Source organism: Aythya marila (assembly GCF_965140915.1).
Source record: "Aythya marila genome assembly, chromosome: 17".
NCBI lineage: Eukaryota > Metazoa > Chordata > Aves > Anseriformes > Anatidae > Aythya > Aythya marila.
The window spans coordinates 9,255,031-9,277,427 of NC_139058.1; the positions used below are offsets into that span (position 1 = coordinate 9,255,031).

A 22,397-nucleotide genomic window follows, 5' to 3' on the forward strand; every position below is an offset into this window, starting at 1 on the left:
CTATACATGCTTTCCTTATCCTGCCTGACTATGGATATTGACACTGTATCTCCTGTGCTCTCTTCACTTGCATGTATGAACATTTTTCTTTATCAGTCCGTGGTCAGAAACGTGATGTATCATACCATTTCAATTCTTGACACAGTTTCCACGCATATGGAAGACAACATTGAGCTCTGCAGCAAAGGCATTTGCACGTTACTAAAAACAAAAGACTTGCAAAGATTTGCATGAGGGCAGGTTAATTTCTTGAGGACAGCAAATCCTCTGAAGTTATAAAGGGAGTTCTCTTATAAAATGAGTCAAAGATGAGAGTACGTTCTTTTCATTCATCTACACTGATCAGTGAATGTGTTGCAGTAACTTGCGTTCCATATTGCTGTTTTCTCTTCAAGTGCAGAGCAAAACATCAGTGTCCCATTCCTTCCGTCAAATCCTCTTTACACAATGTCACACTGAATGTCAGTGCCCTACTTGTACTCATCAGAGAGAGGTCACATTGAAGCAAAGTAAAAATGGAGCATACTGCAATAAACTGGATCTGATTCATTATTCATGTAGTCCAGTATGCAGTCCCCACAAACATCCAGCACCATGTGCTGGGATAGGGTATGTACTGCAGACCTGAAGATCTCATTTAGGAGAGATTGAATTAAGGGTTAGATTGTTGTAATGTTACGTACGTTCTTTTTTGCACAGAAATAACCACTCCATCTTTGAAGCTCATTTTACTTTGACATGAGTGACAACCTGGTGCAAAATGTTTCTCAGATCACCTTTGTCTCATCAGGATGTTGAGAAGCCCCGTTTACAAAAAACTGTGCATCTTCATAACATTCGCAGAATTAAAGGACCAACGAACTATGAAGGGAGACTTCTCCCACAGCATGAAGCAAGTAGCCTTTCCCAGTGAGTTTATCATGCAGGATTTGCCAATTATTAAAAGCAAGCCGTGACAGGTAAAAGCAGGAAGAGAATGCCTGGGGAACAGAGATTTGTATAAAGGTTAGAGGCAGCACGGGCAATATTGGTTGCAAAAGCAATCAGGCAAAGACAAACACAAAAAAGATGATTACATCTAACTACACGTAACATACTACATGGCATGGATGAAGACTTAAACAATAAGACATTTTAACACTGCAGTAGCAATGGGTACTGAATACATCATCTGCATACCACCACAATTATTTGTAACTGAATATCAACACCACAACGGCATATTACAGCAAGACAGACCACACAAATTCTAGTGCACATTTTGGAACCTGAGTTCTCTTTCATTTTTGTTTGGTTGTTTTTTTTGGGTTGTTTGTTTTTATTGCTTTCTTAACTAACTTATGTTTAGCACAAAATCTCACTAAACTGTTTCAAGTCTGTACTGTGACAGGTCTTTAATGACTGCACACATCCAGGCCACATAAATGAGGGCCATGAGCATGTCTGTTTTGATATATAACACTGGCCTTTTAGCTCTGTAAACACACTGAGCCTAGGCCCTTGCTGAGTTCTTCTTGCTTCCTAGTTTGCTCTTGGATAAAAAAGAAGTCTAAATCTCAGGCTTCTACTATCAAATGTAAGTTTTCATTCTGGAGAGTTATAAAACAGCAACAGGTAGAGGTGATGACAGAAAAGACAGGATTAACAGATGGAAGGAAAAGATGCTCCTGAATGGAGCAAGAAAAAAAAGGACAAGAAAGTAGAAAGGAAGCTGCCTACTTTACACATGACAGCAGCTAGTCAGCCAGCAAATAAAAGCTGCAACTGAACAATACTTATCTCCTTGAAGATCTGTGCTAGCAGCTGCCATGAGGAAAAAAGTTCAGTTACTTCACAGGCTGTACTTGCAGGTTCCTTTCTCCCATTTCCATTAAATCTACCTTTAAGCCACCATCAGATGTAAAGCACTTCAATGCACTCAATTGTAACAGCGATTTCTGCATATCACGACCACCTTTTTCCACCATCAAAATGTGCTGGAGAGCTTCAGAAGTATAATGACACATTTAAGTATCACACATCTAAAACAAGCCTGCCCTCACAACTTCACCTATCTACAGATAAATGCTTGGAGATCTGAGTCCCAACATTTTCAAGAAAGGATGTCTGGCTGTACAGTAATTCTGTTGCGCTTGTAATGAGAATTCACTGCACTAGAAGGCATGTTGTTGGATCTATCATTTAAGGAAAAAAAAACTACGAACATAAAACTCATAGAAAAATAAAGATTGGAAGGAACCTCAAAAATTCAGCTAGTCCATTCCTTTTCCCTCAGGATAAATTAAACCACCATTCCTGGCAGATGTCTCTATCACCACTTTTTCAAGACATCAGTGTTGAAGTGTTGCAATGTTACATGATCCCCAGGAACATAAAGTGTTTTAATTTTATTTTATTTTATTACTATTTCCAAATATTAACTTTTTTTTTTTATGTGTCCAGATTGAAGAGTCCCAAGACTAACCATCCCAGTTCTTTCTCTCTTTCCTCATGGCTCATGTGTAGCACCCAAAAATGGTAAAGGGAGGTCTCACAGGATCCCTATCATTGCTGAACTAAGTACGTTTGCTTGTAACATATGAAGAAAATTTTGTAGGTAAAAATCTGTATAACGCTCCCACTGTGTTTGTCAAATATGATCAATGATACCAATAGAAAAATAAAAGTAAATAAGAGTATTGTGAGGCCTCAGGAAGAATAAATATCTGGGTTGAGTTTAGACCAAATTATCCAATGGGTGAACAATAATAAAGACAGTTCCAATTGCTGTCAGAACAGGTAAAAAAATTCTATAAGTAGTCAAATGATGGATATTTTCTTGCTATTTTTAGGAACAGTACAATGGAAATGCTGGCACCAGTTTTCTTCAGTGATGTGATTATGTGTAAGCTGTCAAGAGCATTTTACTTCACAAGTATGTATTTTAATGTAAGTAAAATGCAAATGCATGCAGAGGAGCACAGCACATGTAGTAATATAAGAGTAGAGGACTTCCAAGCGCTGCTCAGCCTGTTAGCTCTCCTTCCATCTGCAACAGCCCCAAGGCAAATATTTCAGTTTCCTGGGGCTCTTCAACATGCTGTATCCAGAGTTTAGTTTTGCCAGCAACTTACAAAACATTATGAATGATGCCATACTTCCCAATTCTACTTGTCATAAATGTACACCGCCTTCCTAAAGATCACCCTAACTCTGCTTCTTTCAGAAGATAATATTTTGAATTTCTGTGACAGCAGCAAAGCTAAGTCCCAGCTAGGTTAAGCTGGCAGAGCCTAGAAGTGCTGCTTCAGCCCTGACAGGTGCAGCCATTCCTTAGCTTGCACCTCCAGGCTTTGCTCAGCAGCCAGCTTTGCCCCCATTGGGCAGTTAGCCTGCCGAAGTTCATAATATCTTATTCTGAGTGAACGTACTAATGACATGTACTGGAAGATTCATTTAACTTGTCTGCCTTCTGGGAACATTTCAACTGTCTGCAGCAACTAGGCAGATGTAGTCTTAGGCAGAACTGCTGCTCACAGGGAATACTGTTAGGAAATATTTGCACCCTTCTGTTTTTACTGTTTCAGAAAGACATCAAATGTTAGTTGACCAGTATACTAACACATTACATATGAGATCAAAACAGCCAAACGAATTACTTCACATTTAAATGTAAGCTTGGATAAAATTATCATTTCTACATTCAATTTAGGGGAAGAAATGAAGGAACTTCTGTCAGTTTCACCAAGAATTATTCTGTGGGAAAAGAAATTCACCTTGCAGAGTTTCTAGGCAGGTGAACATTTGTTTCAAAATTGTGTCAAAGGTATTTACAAATTACTGTTCTTCAGAAATTGACAACAGGAAGAAGCCCACTCTCCCCAAACAAATTCATATCAAGCAGAGCACTTCTATGGGGTCCTGCCACATTATACCAACACTAAGCTATACATTGAGGTTATTTTACATCTTCTTGAGAGCTACAGATAAACAAATGGCCAGAGGAGTAGAATAAGAATAAAATTTCTTGTCCAATAATAGCGTCAAGTTACTTGAACAGTAATTCTGTTTCTATTACATTCTACACATTGCGAAATCTTCAGTTATGTCATGATACCACCCTACCTTCTACTGTTATAAGCCAATTCTTTATATCAGTCTAGAGCCTACAAAGATGAGTTCATAGTCTGTCATTGTCAATGATAAAGAAAACTCAAAAGATGAAGTCTACTGGACTGTCATGCAAATCATTTCGTGCTGATACACAATATATTCAAAATAGTTGCCACCTGCCTCCTCCTAAAATGAATAACACTTTTGTTTTGCTTTTTAAACAATTTGTTTTGTTTCAGCCACAGTTCAAATTTTCACCTGGTCAGTTCACACAGGCACTGAAACAGTGTCCGGTGTTCTGAAGTCTGAATCCACATCTTTCCTAATAAGCTCAGACATTTAGCTTTGAAGAAAATAAAAAAGCTCCCCGAAAATCCAATTAACTGCATATTTTTCCCCTCAGTATTCCCATTTTGATTAAGTGACAAGTGCCAATGGTGGCAGGTGACAACTCAATTTTGTATTTAAAGCACCAACTGTACATTGATTCTATTTAAAGCACTGAAATTTAAAAAGCATCAATATTGCCCGTGTTACCACAGACCCATCACCCTCCTTGAAATGAGCAGTTTGATCATTCCTGGTCAAACCCCCCATGATTAGAGCACCTCCCTGTGCTGCCAGTATTGAGAACAGGGACTGTACCGTCCGGCGTTGCCTGCTGACGGGGTTTTTTACATTTGACGTAATCGTGGTCAACTGGAGTGGCTGTGTAAGGTGGGGATGTCAGACCTGGACCGGAGGAGGAGGGGAGGGAAGTCCCAGGGCCTGGCACTGTTCCAGCTGAAGAGTGAGAGTCTTCATCAATCATGCAAGCTTTTTCTCTGGGAGGGGGGGGGAGAAAAAAACACTTTAATATGCTAGTAACATATACACAGAATGAAAAGAGATGACACGTTCTTATGGCGTCTCCAATACAGTAATCAAATCTTACTAACAAATTCTAAATGATGGACTTTGAGCACATGCCCACCCCACTGTTTGGAAGTAAAACATTCATCTTACAGTTGTTAAGATGACAAATTATGAGGACTAAAGTCTCTTAACTTTCCAAATGAAAGCATTTTTTTTTTTAATCAACTATCAAAAATGCAAATGCAATTTTATTAATAAGTAAAATAGCTGTTTCAAAATGGATCTTAAGAACAAAATTGTTGCATTTGTTCCCTTCCCGTCCGTGTTGTGACAATTAACCGAGCTTTAACTGTACACAGTAGCTGAGAATTGCAAACACTAGAACTAATTCTAGTCACTTTATTGGCCTATACTTCATTCAAACCCATTGTAACAGGTTATTATTCAGTAGTTTGGAAATTTGCTTTCAGATGGTATTCCTGGAAATCAGCACTCACTTTTCTGCAGCTTTTGGGGTGTTCTTCTCCTCACCCCTGGCAAATGGTCCCTCAGAAGCTTCTTTCATGAAACTAACTAGTATCTCTGCATCTACTCCAGAGTCTGGTTTCCCCACAAGTTTCAAAATAGAAGCATGAAGTCGAAAGTACACCTAAAAAACACCGAAGTCCATTTAGTCAATAGAGAACACACAGCTCTGCAAATAATTACAAATAGACCATTCTCTGTAGAAACTGCATGAGTTAGTATAGACAGGCATCTGGTACCTAAAACTTACCTTGAAAGGATCTTTCTTGCCTTTGTAAGTTGCTTGCAAATAACAGAATCTGAAAACTGTAAAAAATTTATAACTGCAACCTATGGAATACAACAGTGAAAGCAGACATGGACTAGTCACCACTGGGTATGATCCAGATAAACTTTTTTTTTTTTTAAACCAGACAACACAGTAAAAGCAAAGGTGTTATGACTACTGTTCTAATTCTCATGCATAAACTTATACTCTCATAGGTACGAGAAACTTGTGAAATCTACCCACACTTGATTTCTGTAAAAACTGCCTAAGGGGCTGCGTGCAGAAAAATCCAGAAGTGGAAATTCTGTCCAACATATACGTAAGCTGTCTTGAAAACAGGAACAACCTGAGTAGAAGACTTCACTTAATTCTCCGAGTTGATCTTGTAAATGTTGCCAAATGCAGAGCACCATATATGCTCTGCATGCTTCATAATATAAATCAATAATAACTGGTATTACGCTATCTGTAGAGAACACAATGCTTTCAAGTCTAGGTATTTCACTTTCTTCTTTTACCTCCAATGCTTCCATGGCAAGTTCTGGTGGATTATGGTAGTGAATCTTCTTTGGATATCGGGCAGCCTCCTCATGAAGGTAATGAGCTGCCTGTTTGTAATGAAGCAGATAGACAACAGGAGGCTGTTTCTGTTTCTCCGCAATCTTTCCCAGCATATAGTGAATAAGCCACTCTTCTTCATCGCCATCTCCCTCACAGCGAGATGCTGACGTAAAGCACAGTTTGGCTGTCTCCAGCATACTGTCTCGACGTTCTTCCATCTGTGATGGAGTGAAGTGTTGAGAATACATGAGTTCACTGTGGCTGAGAGAAAAAATGCTAAAAATACACTTCTGCACAAAAAAGCACAGAAATGAGGTACCTCATTTAAAATGTTTTCAATCTTTTGTGTATGAGGAACACATTCCCAAACAGATATATTCACAGAAGGAAGATTACATTGTTCAAATTTATCTTGTAATATAATAGAACTTTTGTTAACAAAGTATGCCTTTTTAATAAATTTGCTTGAAAAAAGCAGGTTCAAGAAGACAAAACAAATAACAATTCTGATTTAATCCACAACTTAAGATGAAGCCCCTATTGTACTTTTTGTCTGACAATGTGAAATAACTTCAGCATTATCCCTGGAATTCTTCAGCAAGTTGAATTACCATTACCATTGTCTGTATTTTGAACACTTGTTAAGTTCTATAAATCACAACAGTCCCTCACTAGCAGCACTGCAGCACTTTTTTTTTTTTTTTCATTCTGCTTCTAGTTCTGCACTACATAACTATGAAGTACAGAACTACATAACTGACTCAGAAATACTAAGTCAGAACTTGAGTTTACTGGTCAAAAAAGATGAAACATTTCTCCCAGCAACTCTAAGGTCAGAGAGAGTATCAGGAATTGCTCATTTTGATTCAGCAATAAATTTCATTTTATATATATGTTATAGCTATTACATATGAAAGACTAACAATTTTATAACAACTTTTGTCTATGGAAGTATATTAAGTTCCTTATTCTGATATTTTGTTTAAGTAAATAGCGCTAAAACATAGAAAACAGATACCTTTAGATTCAAGAGATGACTCATGAACAGCAGATACCAGAGTAATACTTAATCTTTTCACTACTTAAACATGTATACATTTCAACTTTTCCTGGAAACATTGTATGACATTTACAGAAAGGTAAGGTAAAAAATAATTCCCTTTCCAAAAGGTTATCATCATTTTGTATAATCTTTGAAAGATTATTCAAAGATCAGGCTGAAATTAATCTTATGCAGGGAAAACACAAACAAACCCCTTTAAACAGTGTTTGATGCCAGATGCTTATATGGATGAAAATTAGAATTTCCAATACTACTAAGTAGCTATACAGTCTAATAGGTGGTGTATAGCATTTAAATATTTAATTTTAAAGAAGTTATGTTAGGAAAGGCCACTTAAAACATTTTAAAAGTTCACACTGCTCTAAGTTAAATCCCACCTGCTGCACAACTTCAGGGGGGAGTTCTGTTTTCCACTGCTTAAGCTGTCGGGATGCAAAAGAATGCAGGGCATAGGAAATGGTGCCATATTCTATCCACAAGGAGAGATTAGAGCTGTCAATCTCTAGGGCTCGCTTAAAGCAATTCAAGACAGGAGTAGAGTGTTTCCAGATGGGGCCATCACTTTTCAGTTCATTAGAGTTTAATTTGTCCTGAATACGACTTGCTCGAGCCAGAGCCATGCCAGCCCATGAATCAAACCTATGCAAGCAAGAAAAAAACACATCAGTAATCTCCCCCACACACGTAACACTGAATGGCAAAGACAAGATCCACTTCATTATATTCACAACTTCTTCTTTCTTTCGTCATGTGCTCTCTCAAAACAGATTTGTGCATCTCCTCCTCTTATAGTCAAAAAGACTCTGTATAAACCTAAATCACACTGATTAAAAATTGTTTCCTCATAAAACACCACGCCCAATAATTCTCTCACTTGAAAAAACGGGAAATATCTGGATTTATTTGCTACACAAAAGTACAATATCTAATGGCTGCATTCCCATTGATTTCTTTTCTTAGTAGCCATCACATCCTGTCCAAACACTGTCACCCTTGACTTCTGTAGCCCAGCAGCTATCGTGGCATTTTGTATTACTGGGCTGAACTGTGAATGGTCTTTATCATCACTATTATTTTCCAACATAAAAATCACAAAAAACAGTGCATTCATATAAGAAAATTCTGATAAACAAAAAGATTGCTTTCTGAGGGAAATGTTCAGCATCCAGTTAGATCACTGACAACACAGTCTGAAGAGTGGCTTCCCTATTTCTTAATTTCATACTAACATCTGAAGTCAATAGTTCTCAATTTTTTTTTTTAACCACAATTATAACTCCAAAGGAAAAATAATATCCTCACAGTTTCGCTTGTTAATTTCTTGCTAATTTCAATTGAAACCTCATTTCTGGGTCAAGTGAAATAGAAAGATTCCCTAAGGAAACGATAATACAGACATTTGAAGAAGTAATATCTAAGATGACTAGGGTAAAAATACTATGCTACCATACAAAGTATGTTCTTCAGAACAACAGAACTACACATAATAAATTCAAAGTGCACTATCATTTGATATCTATAAAAATTCTCTAGAGAATTTTTATTTTATTTTATTTTTTTGTAATTTATCAGGCTCCAAACTAAAGTTCTAGCAATCTGCTAATCAGTTCCCAGGCTAGAAGATTCAATAACACGGAAATACGTCTATTTCCTCTGTAGATTTCACATGCTAAATTGCTTTGTGCCTTCACCTTCCATTTTGTCTATTATGTGACCTGATTTAGAAATAGCTTTCTTTCTCAAGACGTTTACACTAGGGTTTTTGTCACTGACATTGGTCTATCAACTTCAATGAGAATTGAAATGATTGCTAACATCCAACACACAAGCCCTAAATTTAATCCATAAGCTTAAAGATTGCTTCAGTTCATTTTAGAAAATTCATTCAAAACATACTTAATTTTTAAGATGAAAGAGCTTAACCTTGGTGGTATTTCAGTACACTATAAATTATCAAGAAACTAGTTTAAACATAAACTATTTAAGCAAGATAAACAATTTCCAGAAGAGGTCAGCCTAAACAGCTAATCCAGCAGAGACTGCTATTTGTATCCCTTACACCTCTGAACAGTGAAGTCTTTTATTCTTTGACATGTATGAACACATCAAAACCAAAGACTAAAAGGTGTAAAAGAGCATGACTGGTTCAGCCCCCACCCCTCTTAGTCAATCTTGATTTTAACTTCGCTTTACCCCTCTCCTCACCTCGCTCTTTCATTTTTTGGTTTTACTTTCAAAACAATCACTGACCTGTTTGGGCAAATACAAATGTCGTGCATGTAAAATTTGATGGCCTTAGACTGTTCTTTATTCTTGAAATGATAGTCTGCCAGAAGGTAATACAACTCAGTCACCACCGGTGGAGAATAGTCTGCCCCATCTGGGAGAGATGGTGCCTGGAAATGAATAAAATGTACATGTTAAATGAGATGAACGTTTGCTTCTTCCTTGTAGTGAAAGTAGTCTTTTTTATCACAGAATATGAAGGATTGAATATGAAGATAGTGAAAGTATTCCACAGATTTACAGAGCACTGAGAAGCACTAATGAACATCACATATGAATTCCATATTAATCGACATTACATCTTGCCATTTCAATACCAGAAACTTCGGTGGTATCATTCTTATTTCATTTAAATGCAATTATCCGAGGAAATACAGTATTATTGAATAAATCATTCCCTTAACTATTTGAAAGTCAACAAAGAAAACAGTAATTTTTTATTTTTTATTTTTTTTTTAAAGCAACTACTTATACCTTGCTGCATGTTCCTTCAATATAGGCAGAAACAGTATCTAGGCTCAGCATAGGCTTGTCTGTTCGAGGAACAATTGTAGCAGTCTTCTTTAAAAGGTTGGCCAAATCAGCAGAAACAGTACTGGTTTTGTAACTATCAAATTCTGGAAGAGTTTTAGGCTTAAAATACTCAAACATGAACAAAGCATCTTCCCACGTTAGATCCACCTGAAGAGGGAGGCAGATGAAAGGGGAAAAAATTAGCTCAAATTCCAAAACTAAAGTACCTACTAGAAGTGAGTTTCTATGACTTTTCTATACTACTCTAGCAGGAAACAGATTAAACCTCTCAAGAAAAAGAGCAATTAAAGGCACCATTATTATATGGTGTTCCCAAATGCAGCATACTGCTCAGTGATTAAAAGACTACCATATAGGTCTGTAACTTAGTGTATGTTACTGAGAAGTAAAGTCATTCTACTTCCTTAAATAAAATTGTTCTTTGTTTTGTTTATTGTTTTTTTCGGTTTTACTTTTCCCCATTTCCTTCTTGTTAGACCAAGATTTTTTTTCCTTTTATTGCTCTACTTATTCCTACAGTAAATTTTGCGTCTGTACTGAAAACAGGTAATTTGCATTACTAAAAAAGACAATTTTAAAAATAATTTCAGTAAGAATTTTTTCATCCTGAATTGCACAAATGTAACAGGTGTTTTGGGGAGAAGGTACTTTCCTTACCCTTCTTTTCCTTTTTCTTAATTATTCCCATCTTCTCATTATCTCAATTTTCTAATAGGTAAGTTTGATAGAGAAAATTCACAAATACTCAATAACTAACAAAGTAACAGTATTTGTGTATTTTAAAGGTCCTTTCAAAGTAGCAAGATAACTTTTTGCTTGTATGAAACTTTTTCATTTATGATTTAATATCACTTGCATTTGGTAATGGGGTTTGTAAACAAAAAGTCTTTCAGGTGGAGGATTGCTGACCTGATTTTTCTGTCCCTTAATACTACAGCCCTCTTTCCCATGGAAGTATTTTTCTCTTCCCAAACTCAACTGAATCACACATTTCTAATAAACAGCTACCATTCATCATGAATTTCATAGAATAATCTATAGTGTAATTTACTTGCATCATTTTTAACAGTGCCACTTTTCATATTCAATAACTGCAAGACTGGTTGCTAAATCTTTTCTTCTCACAAGCTGACTTTTTCCTCTCTATTGCTCTCAACCTCGAACTTCTCCTCCTCTGTTAAAAACAGGAAAGTCATGGCTCAATAAAAATCAGTTTGTAGATAGTTTCAAACTATGCATAAGACTATACTAACACTTCATTTCAAACATTTTACTCTCTATATTCATAGAAAAGCGGAACCCTTTAACAGGTTATTTTTTTACGATATGTAAAATACATAACATTTACAGGGAAATAAATGAAAAAATCTTCTTCATAAATATCTTAAGGTCCATTAAAATCAAACAAGGGTACATCTTTCATCACCTCAGAATATTTTACTAACAATAAACAATACAGATCTTACCTGTTGTACCGAATGTTCTTCTAGGTACCTCGCTTTGCTTTTTTTGCTAGGAAAGCCGTATAAACAATAAAAACATTGTTCCAAGGCTGTTTCCAGCTCTTCTTTGTATGGATGAGTATCTTCAGAAGTGGATGCTGCAAGTTCTTTTTCTAGTACCTGAACCTACACCAGCACAAATATTAAAAAAAAAAAAAAAGTCATCTAGTTGTCTGGAGTTGTGATGAAAACAGCATACGGAGCTACACATTTTTCCCAAATTATAACCAAATTTTCCCCATATTTCTGTAAACTAGTCTCACACAAGTCATTTAAGTAGCACTAACTGCAATAAAGTGTTTTTACTTTTTTTGTCATTAACTCATGAACTCTTGTTAATCAACTTTCTGATTCTGTGATTAAAACTTCATGTTTTAGACTTAAGATTGATCGAAGTTTCCCACTACACACCAAGTGAATTCTGTAAATATAATCATTATAGTTTGTCAGTCCTTTGAATAAGCCAGCTACCACAAGGAGAATGCATGGAAGAACACCTACACTAATTCACAAAAATCAGTTTTCTCTGTATGGAAAATGTGGAATGGTGAGGCCTTTGCAGAAAAAGAAGCATCAGCTAATGAAGATCAGCCTACAAGGGACACTATCGCAGAGTATGAGCAATGGCTAAACCTAAAGAGTGGCTGTATGAATCTCAAATGACTAAACACAGTACCAAGTTGCTACTTTAACTTCAACATTACAAGAAAAAGTACCCATCAGTGGCACACTTTGGAAAATGCTGTTAGAAGACAGAAGGTAATTACTGAAAATTTTTCACCATGCTTCCTGAAAAAGCAAAACAAAAAGACGACATTCCAGAAGAATCTCAATATTTCACCGTTAATAGAAACATGTTCATCAAGAGTAATCTGTACACCAGGTTTCTGAATCTTTGCTTCAAAAAAACACCAAACACAATCAGAGGTTTAAAAATCAATTCCAATAATGTTATACTATGAAACTTAAATTAAAAAATGAAAGGTGTATGTGGAAATTACATTTATAACATCTTATACATTCAACAGCAATCTGAGTTTGTTGTTGTTGTTTTGCTCTTGTATTTTTTTTTTTGTCAGAAAAAGGAGATCTGTGCCAGAGCCCAGGTACCACTGTTTGCTTTAAGACCCAGAACCCTGAAAAAATAAGAGTAGAGCAAGGATGATTGTTAGAAGGCACTTCAACGAAATTTCAAGTGACAGCAATCAACTCTGAATCACAGCTGTCCTTATTTCCACTATTTTTCCTGTGGAAGTTTCGAGCAGCTTCTGAAGTTTAATAAAGTGGAGGTAAATAAGTTGAAAGGCAGATGCAAACCTCACAGAACACTAACAGAAGCATGGTGCTCCTACTGCTGCAAGCAAAATCAGATCTAACACCTGTAACATAATTATTGCTTGATCAGTGTTCAGAACAACCTGAGTGGCTTTCAAATTGTTAAGCAGTAACCTGGAACTGGATTTTAATAGTTCAGACTTAAGACTACCACCAAAGGAGTTAATTATGTATCAATGTTTTTTCTTGCACTCCTTGATCTACAAGCAATAAAAGAAGCTTCAACAGACAGTTCACCTATACAAGGCAATCATTTAATACCATTTAACACCAGTATATAAAAAGCACTTCTGTAAAATGTTCTTGAAGGTGCCTTCAACTATTTGTCCCATTTTATCTTTGTCATTCCTTACCTTTCTGACACCCTCTCATCTCTGAAAACTAAATACCTGTGCTAAATAATACCATATCCTATTTTAGCTATAGAAGTGGGTGATTCTGAGACTGAAATTTGAAGATTTCATTCAGTGTACCTGATGACATTTGCAAAAATCTACCTGTAAATACATTCAGAACTCTCAGTTAATTATCTGTAGTTTACCCAGGCTATACTATCAGATTCATCAGGCTATGGATACGGGCACACCATTCAAACATGATTTAGATTCAGCACCTAGGAGCACTGCACCTGTACTACACTCAGGGTAAGGCTGAGTCTGGAAATAGGTTATCTATTTTCATGAAGTACAGTGCCTGAGCTAACAAGCCCCCTGGCCCCAGAGGCAAATCCATGCACAGTCAACTCAGGTGTATCAGCATTATGCTCCTAATACCAGGAAGACTGAGGAGAGCAGGATGCAGAGATAATCTAATAGTTCTACACTGAATCAGTCTCAGCTCAAACACTGTTCATTAGCTCCAGCCCTGCTGGGGTGAACTCTCTCCTGCAGAACCCCTCAGGCTCTCCAAACCATCCTTCCTAGCTGTCTAAATTACTGGCCTGGCCACAGCACTGCTCAGACGCAGAGGTAGATGGAGTCTGGCACTAGGCTGCAGCTAATAAGGTCCAGGGAGTGCTGAGGAGGGAAACAAAGAGATTCCAGAGTAGCTCTATGCAGAACTAATAACTGTCTTCTCTTGGCTGAAGGTAATAAGGCTCAGTGAAGTCAAGCTGAATCTGTGAAGTGCAGTTGAAATACCCCTGTAGAGCACTACCCAATGAATGGCACAGTACTGTATTATCTGGGTTTTGCCAACAACCAGGGTATCCCAGACTGCTACTCTGGATGGTGAAAAGCTGACTGCGATTCAGTTTCTAAGCTAAGGGAAAAAGTAAGGAAATAGCAATACACAGAAATATTCTGCTTCAACCATGGGAAACTTCTCAAGGAATTTTCTTGAAAAAGTCAATGAATGAGTAACTCCTTTCATCTAATAATGCTAAAGCATTACTGCCCAGACACACGTTTCTCAAGCACATTAGATTTTATAATGCACTCATCTAAACAACAGAGCAGAAAATAGCCTTCAGACACAAGGAGAAGGACTGAATTAGCTCTTCATTCCATCGTCTTTGTTCAATAAATTAGATCTATTTGCATAAGCTGAATTTATATTTATTTCATAACATGAAGACAATAGAATTACTACTTTTCTCTGTCTGCAGTAAATAAATCAAAGCAGGTATAAATCAAAATACTCAAATTTATCAATAACAAAACAGCCAAAACGTCATAGCTCCAGGACCAAATTCAGGTAACACCTCTGCCTTTCAAGGGACCACTAGCACTCCAGAAGCATAACTGGGGATAGACCACACCCTACAAATCTTTACTCTTGTGATTTAGAAGAAACAAATAACCAAGTTTAACTGCAAAATTCAAAACTGAATTTTCATCCAAGACATTCTTTTAAATACTAAAGAGTATTTACCTATATTGAAAAGCGTGCAAACTTTACATATTGGTTCTGTGATGTGAGCAACTGTAAATTTAGTAACAACTTTTTAAGATCACTATGATGAACACGGAATCCTACTTTTTTTTTAAAGCAGCATCTGTAAAGTAACACTGCAAGTGTTACTTTACTGAGTTTACATGAACTAAGTTGCTCAGCTTTGCTGCCAGCTATCCACATCCATTTTGACATCTTTGATAACACGTACAAGGTATGTCAGAGCTTAGACCATTTACTAATTCTCATTTAAGATGTTTTTTATAGTACAAAGGTGGTTGACAAAGCCATCTCTTGCCTGACAATAATTCCTGTATAGAAAGAATATAAATGTACTGGGGTTGGGGAAGCAAGCCTTAGCTATTCAGATTAAACCTACTAAAATGTTCATGTGTTTGGCAGCTAGAAGTAAAGTGGAATCTAAAGTGTATTTTTAACATGAAGACACTAGCAAGCGGAAAAAAAAACACCTTAATCTAATAAACTTTGAAGTTGTTCCCTGTTTTGAGATGGGTGTTGGCCAGATGATTTAGAAAGCTTCTTTCCAGGCTAAAGTATCCTACAATGCTAACACTTACATAGAATTTGAGAAGAGCACCATCGGAGTTGCAACACCAGGATCTTCTTCCCAAATACTCATGAGCAGTGTTCAGCAGCATGAGCGAAGAAGGCAGCATAGGTGTATCAGGACTCGCTGGAAGAGAGGAGTTAGTAAATATTTTAGTAGAACAGAACTGAGTTCAAACCAACTAGCCAAGGCTTCATCTGGCAAAAAAAAAAAAAGTTTCATCTGAGATAAGAAAGTGACATTTGTATATCCCTCTACTCCCATCAGTCAGCAAGGTAACTTACGGGTTTTCTATTTACACTCCAGAGCTAGACAGTGAGAAGATCAGCTCCAATATGTAAAAGTGAATAACTACATTACCTTCTTCTCCCTGGTTCTGCTGCTGCTGTTGGCAAAGGGACCGAAAAGCATCTTCCTCATGCTGGATGATCCTGTGTAGGATAATCCACGGAAGCACTGAGGAGACGTATGGCTCTTTTGGTTCTTCCTGGACTGCCATGCTGCAGTCGATGATCTAATAAAGAAGCATGCATTTCACACACAAAATGATACAAATTAAGAGTCAGGTGTGAGTCCTTCTCAAACAACCCAAAGATGGTAACGCATTCTATCCTAAGGAAATAATCTAAAATTAAATCTCAGTTTTTTGCAGTGAATAGGAGTAAGAAGTCCTATAAATAAGACCAGCTGGCATGGGGGAGGGTAGAATATGAATCCCCCCTACCTTGACATTCTCTTGCATCTTTTTTTTTTTTTTCTTGAAAAACCCTTAGATTGGCCAGCACTTGCAAGCAACTCTACCATGTTCCTAAGGCTCATGAGATCTTGTTTTCTAGCCCAAAACATGTACAGCCAAGATAACACCATAACTTACAAACTGCAACCAAGACAGCTAAATCACCATTACAAACAGAGCATATGAAAATTGTTGTTCCCTGGGTTATTTTACTACCACTTGCTGATTACTTTAGTCAGCTTTGCATTTGAAAGTACCTACTGCTACAGATTCTAGAACAGGTGTGCTCAGTGCCTAACACACTGAAATGAAAATGAAGACTGAAGATAATGTTCATCTTCCTTTCTACCCCAACAAAAACATAACTCAAAATGTCACTGTGAACAGGTGGCAATTAAGACAGAAGCTACAATCACATCTAAGGCCTGTATCATGCAGTGCCTCTTTCCAAGTACAGGTGAACAGGTTACCTGAATCAGGTTGGTTGTTAATCGAACGAGGCTTGGCGTTATAGAAGGATCTTTCAGGATGCTGCTGTCTGACGACAATGAACCATCTATTCCTGTGAGCAGTTGTGTTACCGTAGCAACCCACTCTTCTTTAGCAGAGGCTGCTGTCATATTCATCATCTGCTGAATTGCTTCATTCAAGGCAACTTCTGAGCATTCAAAACATTGCTTGTAATCTTTCAGTTTGAGTAGGGAGTCCTAGGGAATGTAAATATGAAGAAGTCTATTGTAAGGATGAAGGGTTTATTTTAAAACATGAACACACAGCAGAGAAAAGCAATACGCTGTATAAAAGTAAGGTGCTTACTCTACTAAGTTTAAGAAAACACCTTCACATTAAAGGACAACAGGAGGTGCACGGGCCCTGGACAATAAATATACAAACATGATCTAAATTTCTGAATATCATCACTGAATCTTTCTGCTAGAATAAGAGAGGCATGAAATACAAATTTTCAAGAAGGTGATGTCTACAGGCTTAATGAATTCTAACCATATACAGTTTATGATCTTGGGCAACCATTTTACCATAACTTTATAAATATCAAAGCGGCAACTACAAGGCCAGCATTGTATCAACATCCTCCTGCTTCTTTATACTCTGCCAAGTTTGGGTAAATGAGATGGCATGGAAACTGTCAGATTTGGCTCAGTCCAGCTAAAAATCAGTCCTTTTTTTTTTTGTGCAGCCTTTTTTTCCCCCCCCTTGAAAACCTGACAGGCTCAAACTATTCCAATAGCTGAGGTCACTCATACACTTATTTTCAGTGTCACATGAACTGAATCTATAGCCATTATACTGGATATATGTATTAACACTTTGTCATTCATGCAGGACAGGTACACTAGATCATAAAAATCATTTATATGCTACATAGCTTTTTAAGTTTCAGGTTCAGAACAGCTGTAAATCACCAACAGTCAACAATAACAAAAGCTGCAAGTATTCACAGCAGATGTAGATAACATGAATCCAGACACTAGATGTTTCTGCAAATGATTCAAGTTTATTTGAATTTAGAATTTTTCTGGCCATTTCAAATAGACATCAGATGTCTTGTATCTGCAGTTAGCAAAAACTGACATACTTCTAATGATGTTGATAAAACTATGCTGTTCTGACCATTTACAGATTTGGTTCCACGTTCTGCTTTGTAAATAAGACTCATTAACCATTAACATCCACTCTAGAAATCCTTTCATCCTGTTCCCAGGACAAAACAAACCTGTAGGAGAAGCAGCTGTGCTGGTCTCTCTGGTATGGATGTTACAAATTCCAGATGTTTTGCTCTTCCAAAACCATTAAAACATAAAGTTGGATGAAGCAGATGCACCACTGCATTATAATCCCCTGCCTCATACAGTCGCTGGATCTCTTCCAAAGACTGGCATCTCTCCAGAGATTTTAGGTTCTTATCAATCTGTAAACATCACAGATAGCACAATCCAACCTTTGTCTTTACGTACATTTGACTAGTGGCATTTTACCTAGCAGTTTAGCTGTAAAGTTATGTTAACTCTACAGTTACATCCAGGAACATAAAACAGGAAGAAAACACCTACTGTGTAACACTTAAGCTGTTCCACATATTTTAAATTATTACTTAGTACATGACTATAGTGCTATAATGACTATATTTTTTTGTTTCAAATTCCCAAATCATGCATTTCTACACTGCAAATACACATCCATCAAATGGACTTCAAAGTGAAGTTGGCATAACCTGGGTTGGAGTTTATCTCCCAAAACAGCAACAGAAAGAACAGAAGATGGACAACCTTTTATTTAAATATATATGCAAATTATTATGTGGAAAAAATTGACTGCTGAAGTAAGAAGCTCATTTAGCCATCAGTGAAAGTTGTGTTCGTAGAACAGAAAATAAAACATTGGTTTAATATTTTTTTGCTGCACCTAACAGTTGCTCTAATAGAAATATGTTGCATATAATCAATTTTAATTTGTACAGGATAAACAGCTCCAAAAGGCATCTGCTTGAAAAGATGTTGGCCATAACATCATCATTAAACTATGAACCTGTTCCTTCACTCTTAGAAAAAAATCTAGAACAGATATGGTAAAATTTCCATAACAAAAGAGCTAATTCATAGATGACCTTTGAAACTGGAAGGGGTAGAACACTGCAAGTCAATTCTTACCTCTTCTAAAGAAACAACAGAATCAACATGTAGATTAGGTAACCGTATTGTGATGCATTCATTGTCAGCCTTAGCTTGCATTGCAGTGGAGCTCTGTAGCATTTCAGTGCAGATATCATAGTTTTCAAGTGCCTGTTCCATGTCTCCCTACAGAAGCAGTACAGTGGGGAGAGAAAAAAAGAGAAAACACACAATGAACCTCAACAGTTTTGTCTGCAGCAAGGTTTTCCAAACACGTACAAAGTGTATAAATTCAGTGCAGGCACTGCCAGTTTGATTATTGCATATCCTCCCACATGAAAACAAATCCAAACCAAACCGAAAAAAATGCATCTTAGCAGTGACTTTCATAGGAGTTAAAACAAATCAGAGAAACAGAATTCAAGTTGCATGAATATGAAAGATTAATTTAGATTGACTAAAATACCGTTCTTTTAAGAACACAGAAGCATAAAACAGTGGAAATAATCCTTCCATTTGTACAAATCAAAACACTGAGTCAAGAAACATTCTTTTATTCTGCAAGGTGAATGCACTCCGTTTGCTCTGTCCAACTGAAGTACATACTGAAGTTGAGTGGTCACAAATGAAATGAAATGCAAGCTGCACAGGCAGAAGATAACTCAGTGTATCTGAAGAAAAGACTGCAATAGCCCTAAAATAACTCTCATTTTCCAAATCAACTGCAGCATTTCTGGACAACATTACTTTTTAATTGCTGGGAGAAGTTTTATTTTTTAAATCACACGTAAAACAAACCTGAAGTGCTAGAAAGCGAGCTTTCAGCCAATACACCCGAGTGACAAACTCCATCCAGCCTTCCTCAAATAAATCTCGCTGTGAGGATGCGAATGACAGCTGAAGCAGGTCTCCCAAGAAATGAATTCCTGGGAAGTCAGGACCAAACTTTCCATTGACAGAGGCAGCAGGGCAATTTCGGGGAGCAACTGCAAATCAATTGTTTTATGATAAGGTTACTAGCATCCCATGAAAAGAGTCCCACATACAAATGTTTCAAAAGTACTACTTGAAGGCAAACAATTGATAGACCTATAATACGCACCTTTCAGTTCTGTATTTTAAGAAAAGATAACTCCCAAATCCAGTGAATTCCTAGAAAAATTTCTTCATTTACCTATAGCATTTTTATTCTGAAGAAAGAAACACCTGGCTCTCACCTGTAGAGCTCTTTCCTTTTGTCAGTAGCCACTGATCTAATTGCAGTTCCATGCAGGAAAGGCTCATCAACATCATATCCTGCAAAAGAAGTGCGAAGATATTAAACAAATAATTCAGAATATGGTAGCAGCACTGACATTTGAGATGTAAAAAGTCATCATCTCCATGAGATTGAATATGTATTCTAGTCTTACCAGCTTATTAATGCTTGATGGATAAAGTTCAGAAGTATGATAAAAATCATGTCACCATGGATATCTACCAGGTGGTTTTGTGCAGTGAAGAATACACTATTTGCTGATTACATTCACAGGGCTACAGATCTGTCTGTAAAATCTAGATGCTTACGAAAAGTTTCAAAGGTCCATAGTGCATGTTACCAGAATAGCCCTTTGTAGCCTTAAAAACCCCAAACTCACTCAGGATAGTTTAGAGAATGAGTTTAAAATACATCCAAGGATTAAAGTCACTGTCCTCATGCTTTCTCTTCTTTTAAATGGCATAACACGAAGCGTTACATACTAGCAAGATGTTATGCAATCATAGTGACAACCCAATAAACACATTTATAAACATTTAAATTTGTTCAGTAAAAGGGTATGTATACATGAAAATACACAGAAATACAATAGTTACATACCAGATGTATACAAATTTTAACATCTGCTAAATAATACGTTTTTGTTTGTTTTTTTAAACTAAATCAGTGGAGCACAGTTTTCAGAAAAATCAGTAGAAACACTTGATATTAAATATATATTTATTTTACTTCCATTTGTCACTGTAGCTTGCTTCTAATATAGCCTGCATTTTATTTTTTTTTTTTAACTTTATTTAGAGCAGAAATGCTGACCCTCAAACAATGTGAACAAAACAAAATTCTGTCATATCAGAAGCAAAGGGAGGGAAGGAAAAGAAAGATCTACAACAGAATAAAGGAATAAAAACTATTTAAGTATCTAACATACAAATTACATCTATATGCTTATATACGCACATGCTGTCTATATACAGAGTATTCATACATGCAGTATCACACAGATATGTTCAGGAGCTCAGGAACAAACAGTTACATGAGCTGCAGTAGGTATACCACAGTTTATGGAAGATGCAACAGCGAGCACAAGCAGCTCCCCAGAAAGAGCTAAGGAAAGCCTGCAGCTAATTGCTGGATTTTGGTTAGGTACTTTCAGTGCACAGAGAGAAACATAGTGGCAACGAAACAGAAAATGTAATACAGAAAAATGTTTCATTACCTTGATATGCTGATTACTTGAGTCCCTCAGTAATGGATTGGGAAGACTACTGCTGTGCTTTCTCCAGCTATTATAGATGCTAAGGACCACCTCAGACAAGCCAGGAGGCCACTTCACCAGGAACTTTTGGCTAATGACTTTCAAATATCTCATCATGAGTTCCAAGATCCCACCATTGTTTAGGTTATCCAGCAAGAATTCATGAACATCCTGTTTCTCTAGAAAGCACATAAACACAAAGCCAAACATGATTAAGGTCAAGACAAACCATGATTTGAAACAAATTAGTTTCAACAGCATATTTTGCACTAAGCTTACAAAAAGGCCACAGCAGTCCTCCTGCACTGCATAAATGCAAAACTAAGTATCCTAATATGCTTAAGTGGGAGACTCCATGCAATACAGCTCTTGCACACAGTAAATAAAGAGTCTCCAAGACTTCAATAAAATTACATTACCAACCAAGATAGCTCCTCGCCATGAAGTTATACTTTTTAAATAGCATATTTATTTGCATCTTCTAGATGTAAGATAGGAAAATACAGAAAATAAAGCATACAAGATGAAAGAAACAACAGAGAAAAGGTTGTTATAATGAAATCCTTACCAGATTCCATGAAAGTTGTAGAATCAAATGACATTCTATGTGGTCCAACATGCTGGAAATTCTCTTCTTTGATCTCTGACTGCACCTCATAGTTATTAAAAGGGTCTTCCTCCTCCTCTGGATCTAATTTTCTTAACCTGTATAAAAGCGTGGGGCAAAAAACACTATACCAACAAAGTCATCGTTCTTTATTTCACGAATAAATCAAACATAAGCGTGGCACATTGTGCATATTTTAATTGTGAAAGCACAGTAACCGAAGCACACTCAGATTTACATCCAGTTCCCAAATTTTGTCCAAACCAAGAACAACTTGTTTGTTCATCTTGCCCAATTTGACATTGTCTTCTAATTGTCTTCTAAACCATTGTCTGCATTGTTTTCTAATTGTTTCACATTAACAAAAGCTTTCTAGTTTGTAAATTAGGTTGTAGTAGTTTTCACTAAAAACAGTGTTATTAAATTTAT

The 22,397-nt window shown here is 36.7% G+C and overlaps 1 protein-coding gene across 4 annotated transcripts in view; it reads right to left on the bottom strand.

Moving 5' to 3' along the window:
• CABIN1 (calcineurin binding protein 1) overlaps positions 1-22,397 on the bottom strand; it is a 111,627-nt gene that overhangs the window by 79,482 nt on the left and 9,748 nt on the right. For 3 of the 4 annotated variants that reach the window (XM_082773758.1, XM_082773760.1, XM_082773757.1), the window contains exons 13-28: positions 21,930-22,066; positions 21,323-21,540; positions 20,066-20,144; positions 19,647-19,834; positions 18,888-19,034; positions 17,954-18,148; positions 16,689-16,925; positions 15,843-15,996; positions 15,493-15,608; positions 11,651-11,812; positions 10,125-10,331; positions 9,615-9,760; positions 7,742-8,003; positions 6,259-6,519; positions 5,445-5,596; positions 4,738-4,916 (exon numbers count right to left, since the gene is read on the bottom strand). In XM_082773758.1, coding sequence (XP_082629884.1) covers positions 4,738-4,916; positions 5,445-5,596; positions 6,259-6,519; positions 7,742-8,003; positions 9,615-9,760; positions 10,125-10,331; positions 11,651-11,812; positions 15,493-15,608; positions 15,843-15,996; positions 16,689-16,925; positions 17,954-18,148; positions 18,888-19,034; positions 19,647-19,834; positions 20,066-20,144; positions 21,323-21,540; positions 21,930-22,066 — 2,840 coding nt within the window. The remainder of the gene's footprint in view (positions 1-4,737; positions 4,917-5,444; positions 5,597-6,258; positions 6,520-7,741; positions 8,004-9,614; positions 9,761-10,124; positions 10,332-11,650; positions 11,813-15,492; positions 15,609-15,842; positions 15,997-16,688; positions 16,926-17,953; positions 18,149-18,887; positions 19,035-19,646; positions 19,835-20,065; positions 20,145-21,322; positions 21,541-21,929; positions 22,067-22,397) is intronic. The other variant, XM_082773759.1, reaches the window with a different exon arrangement.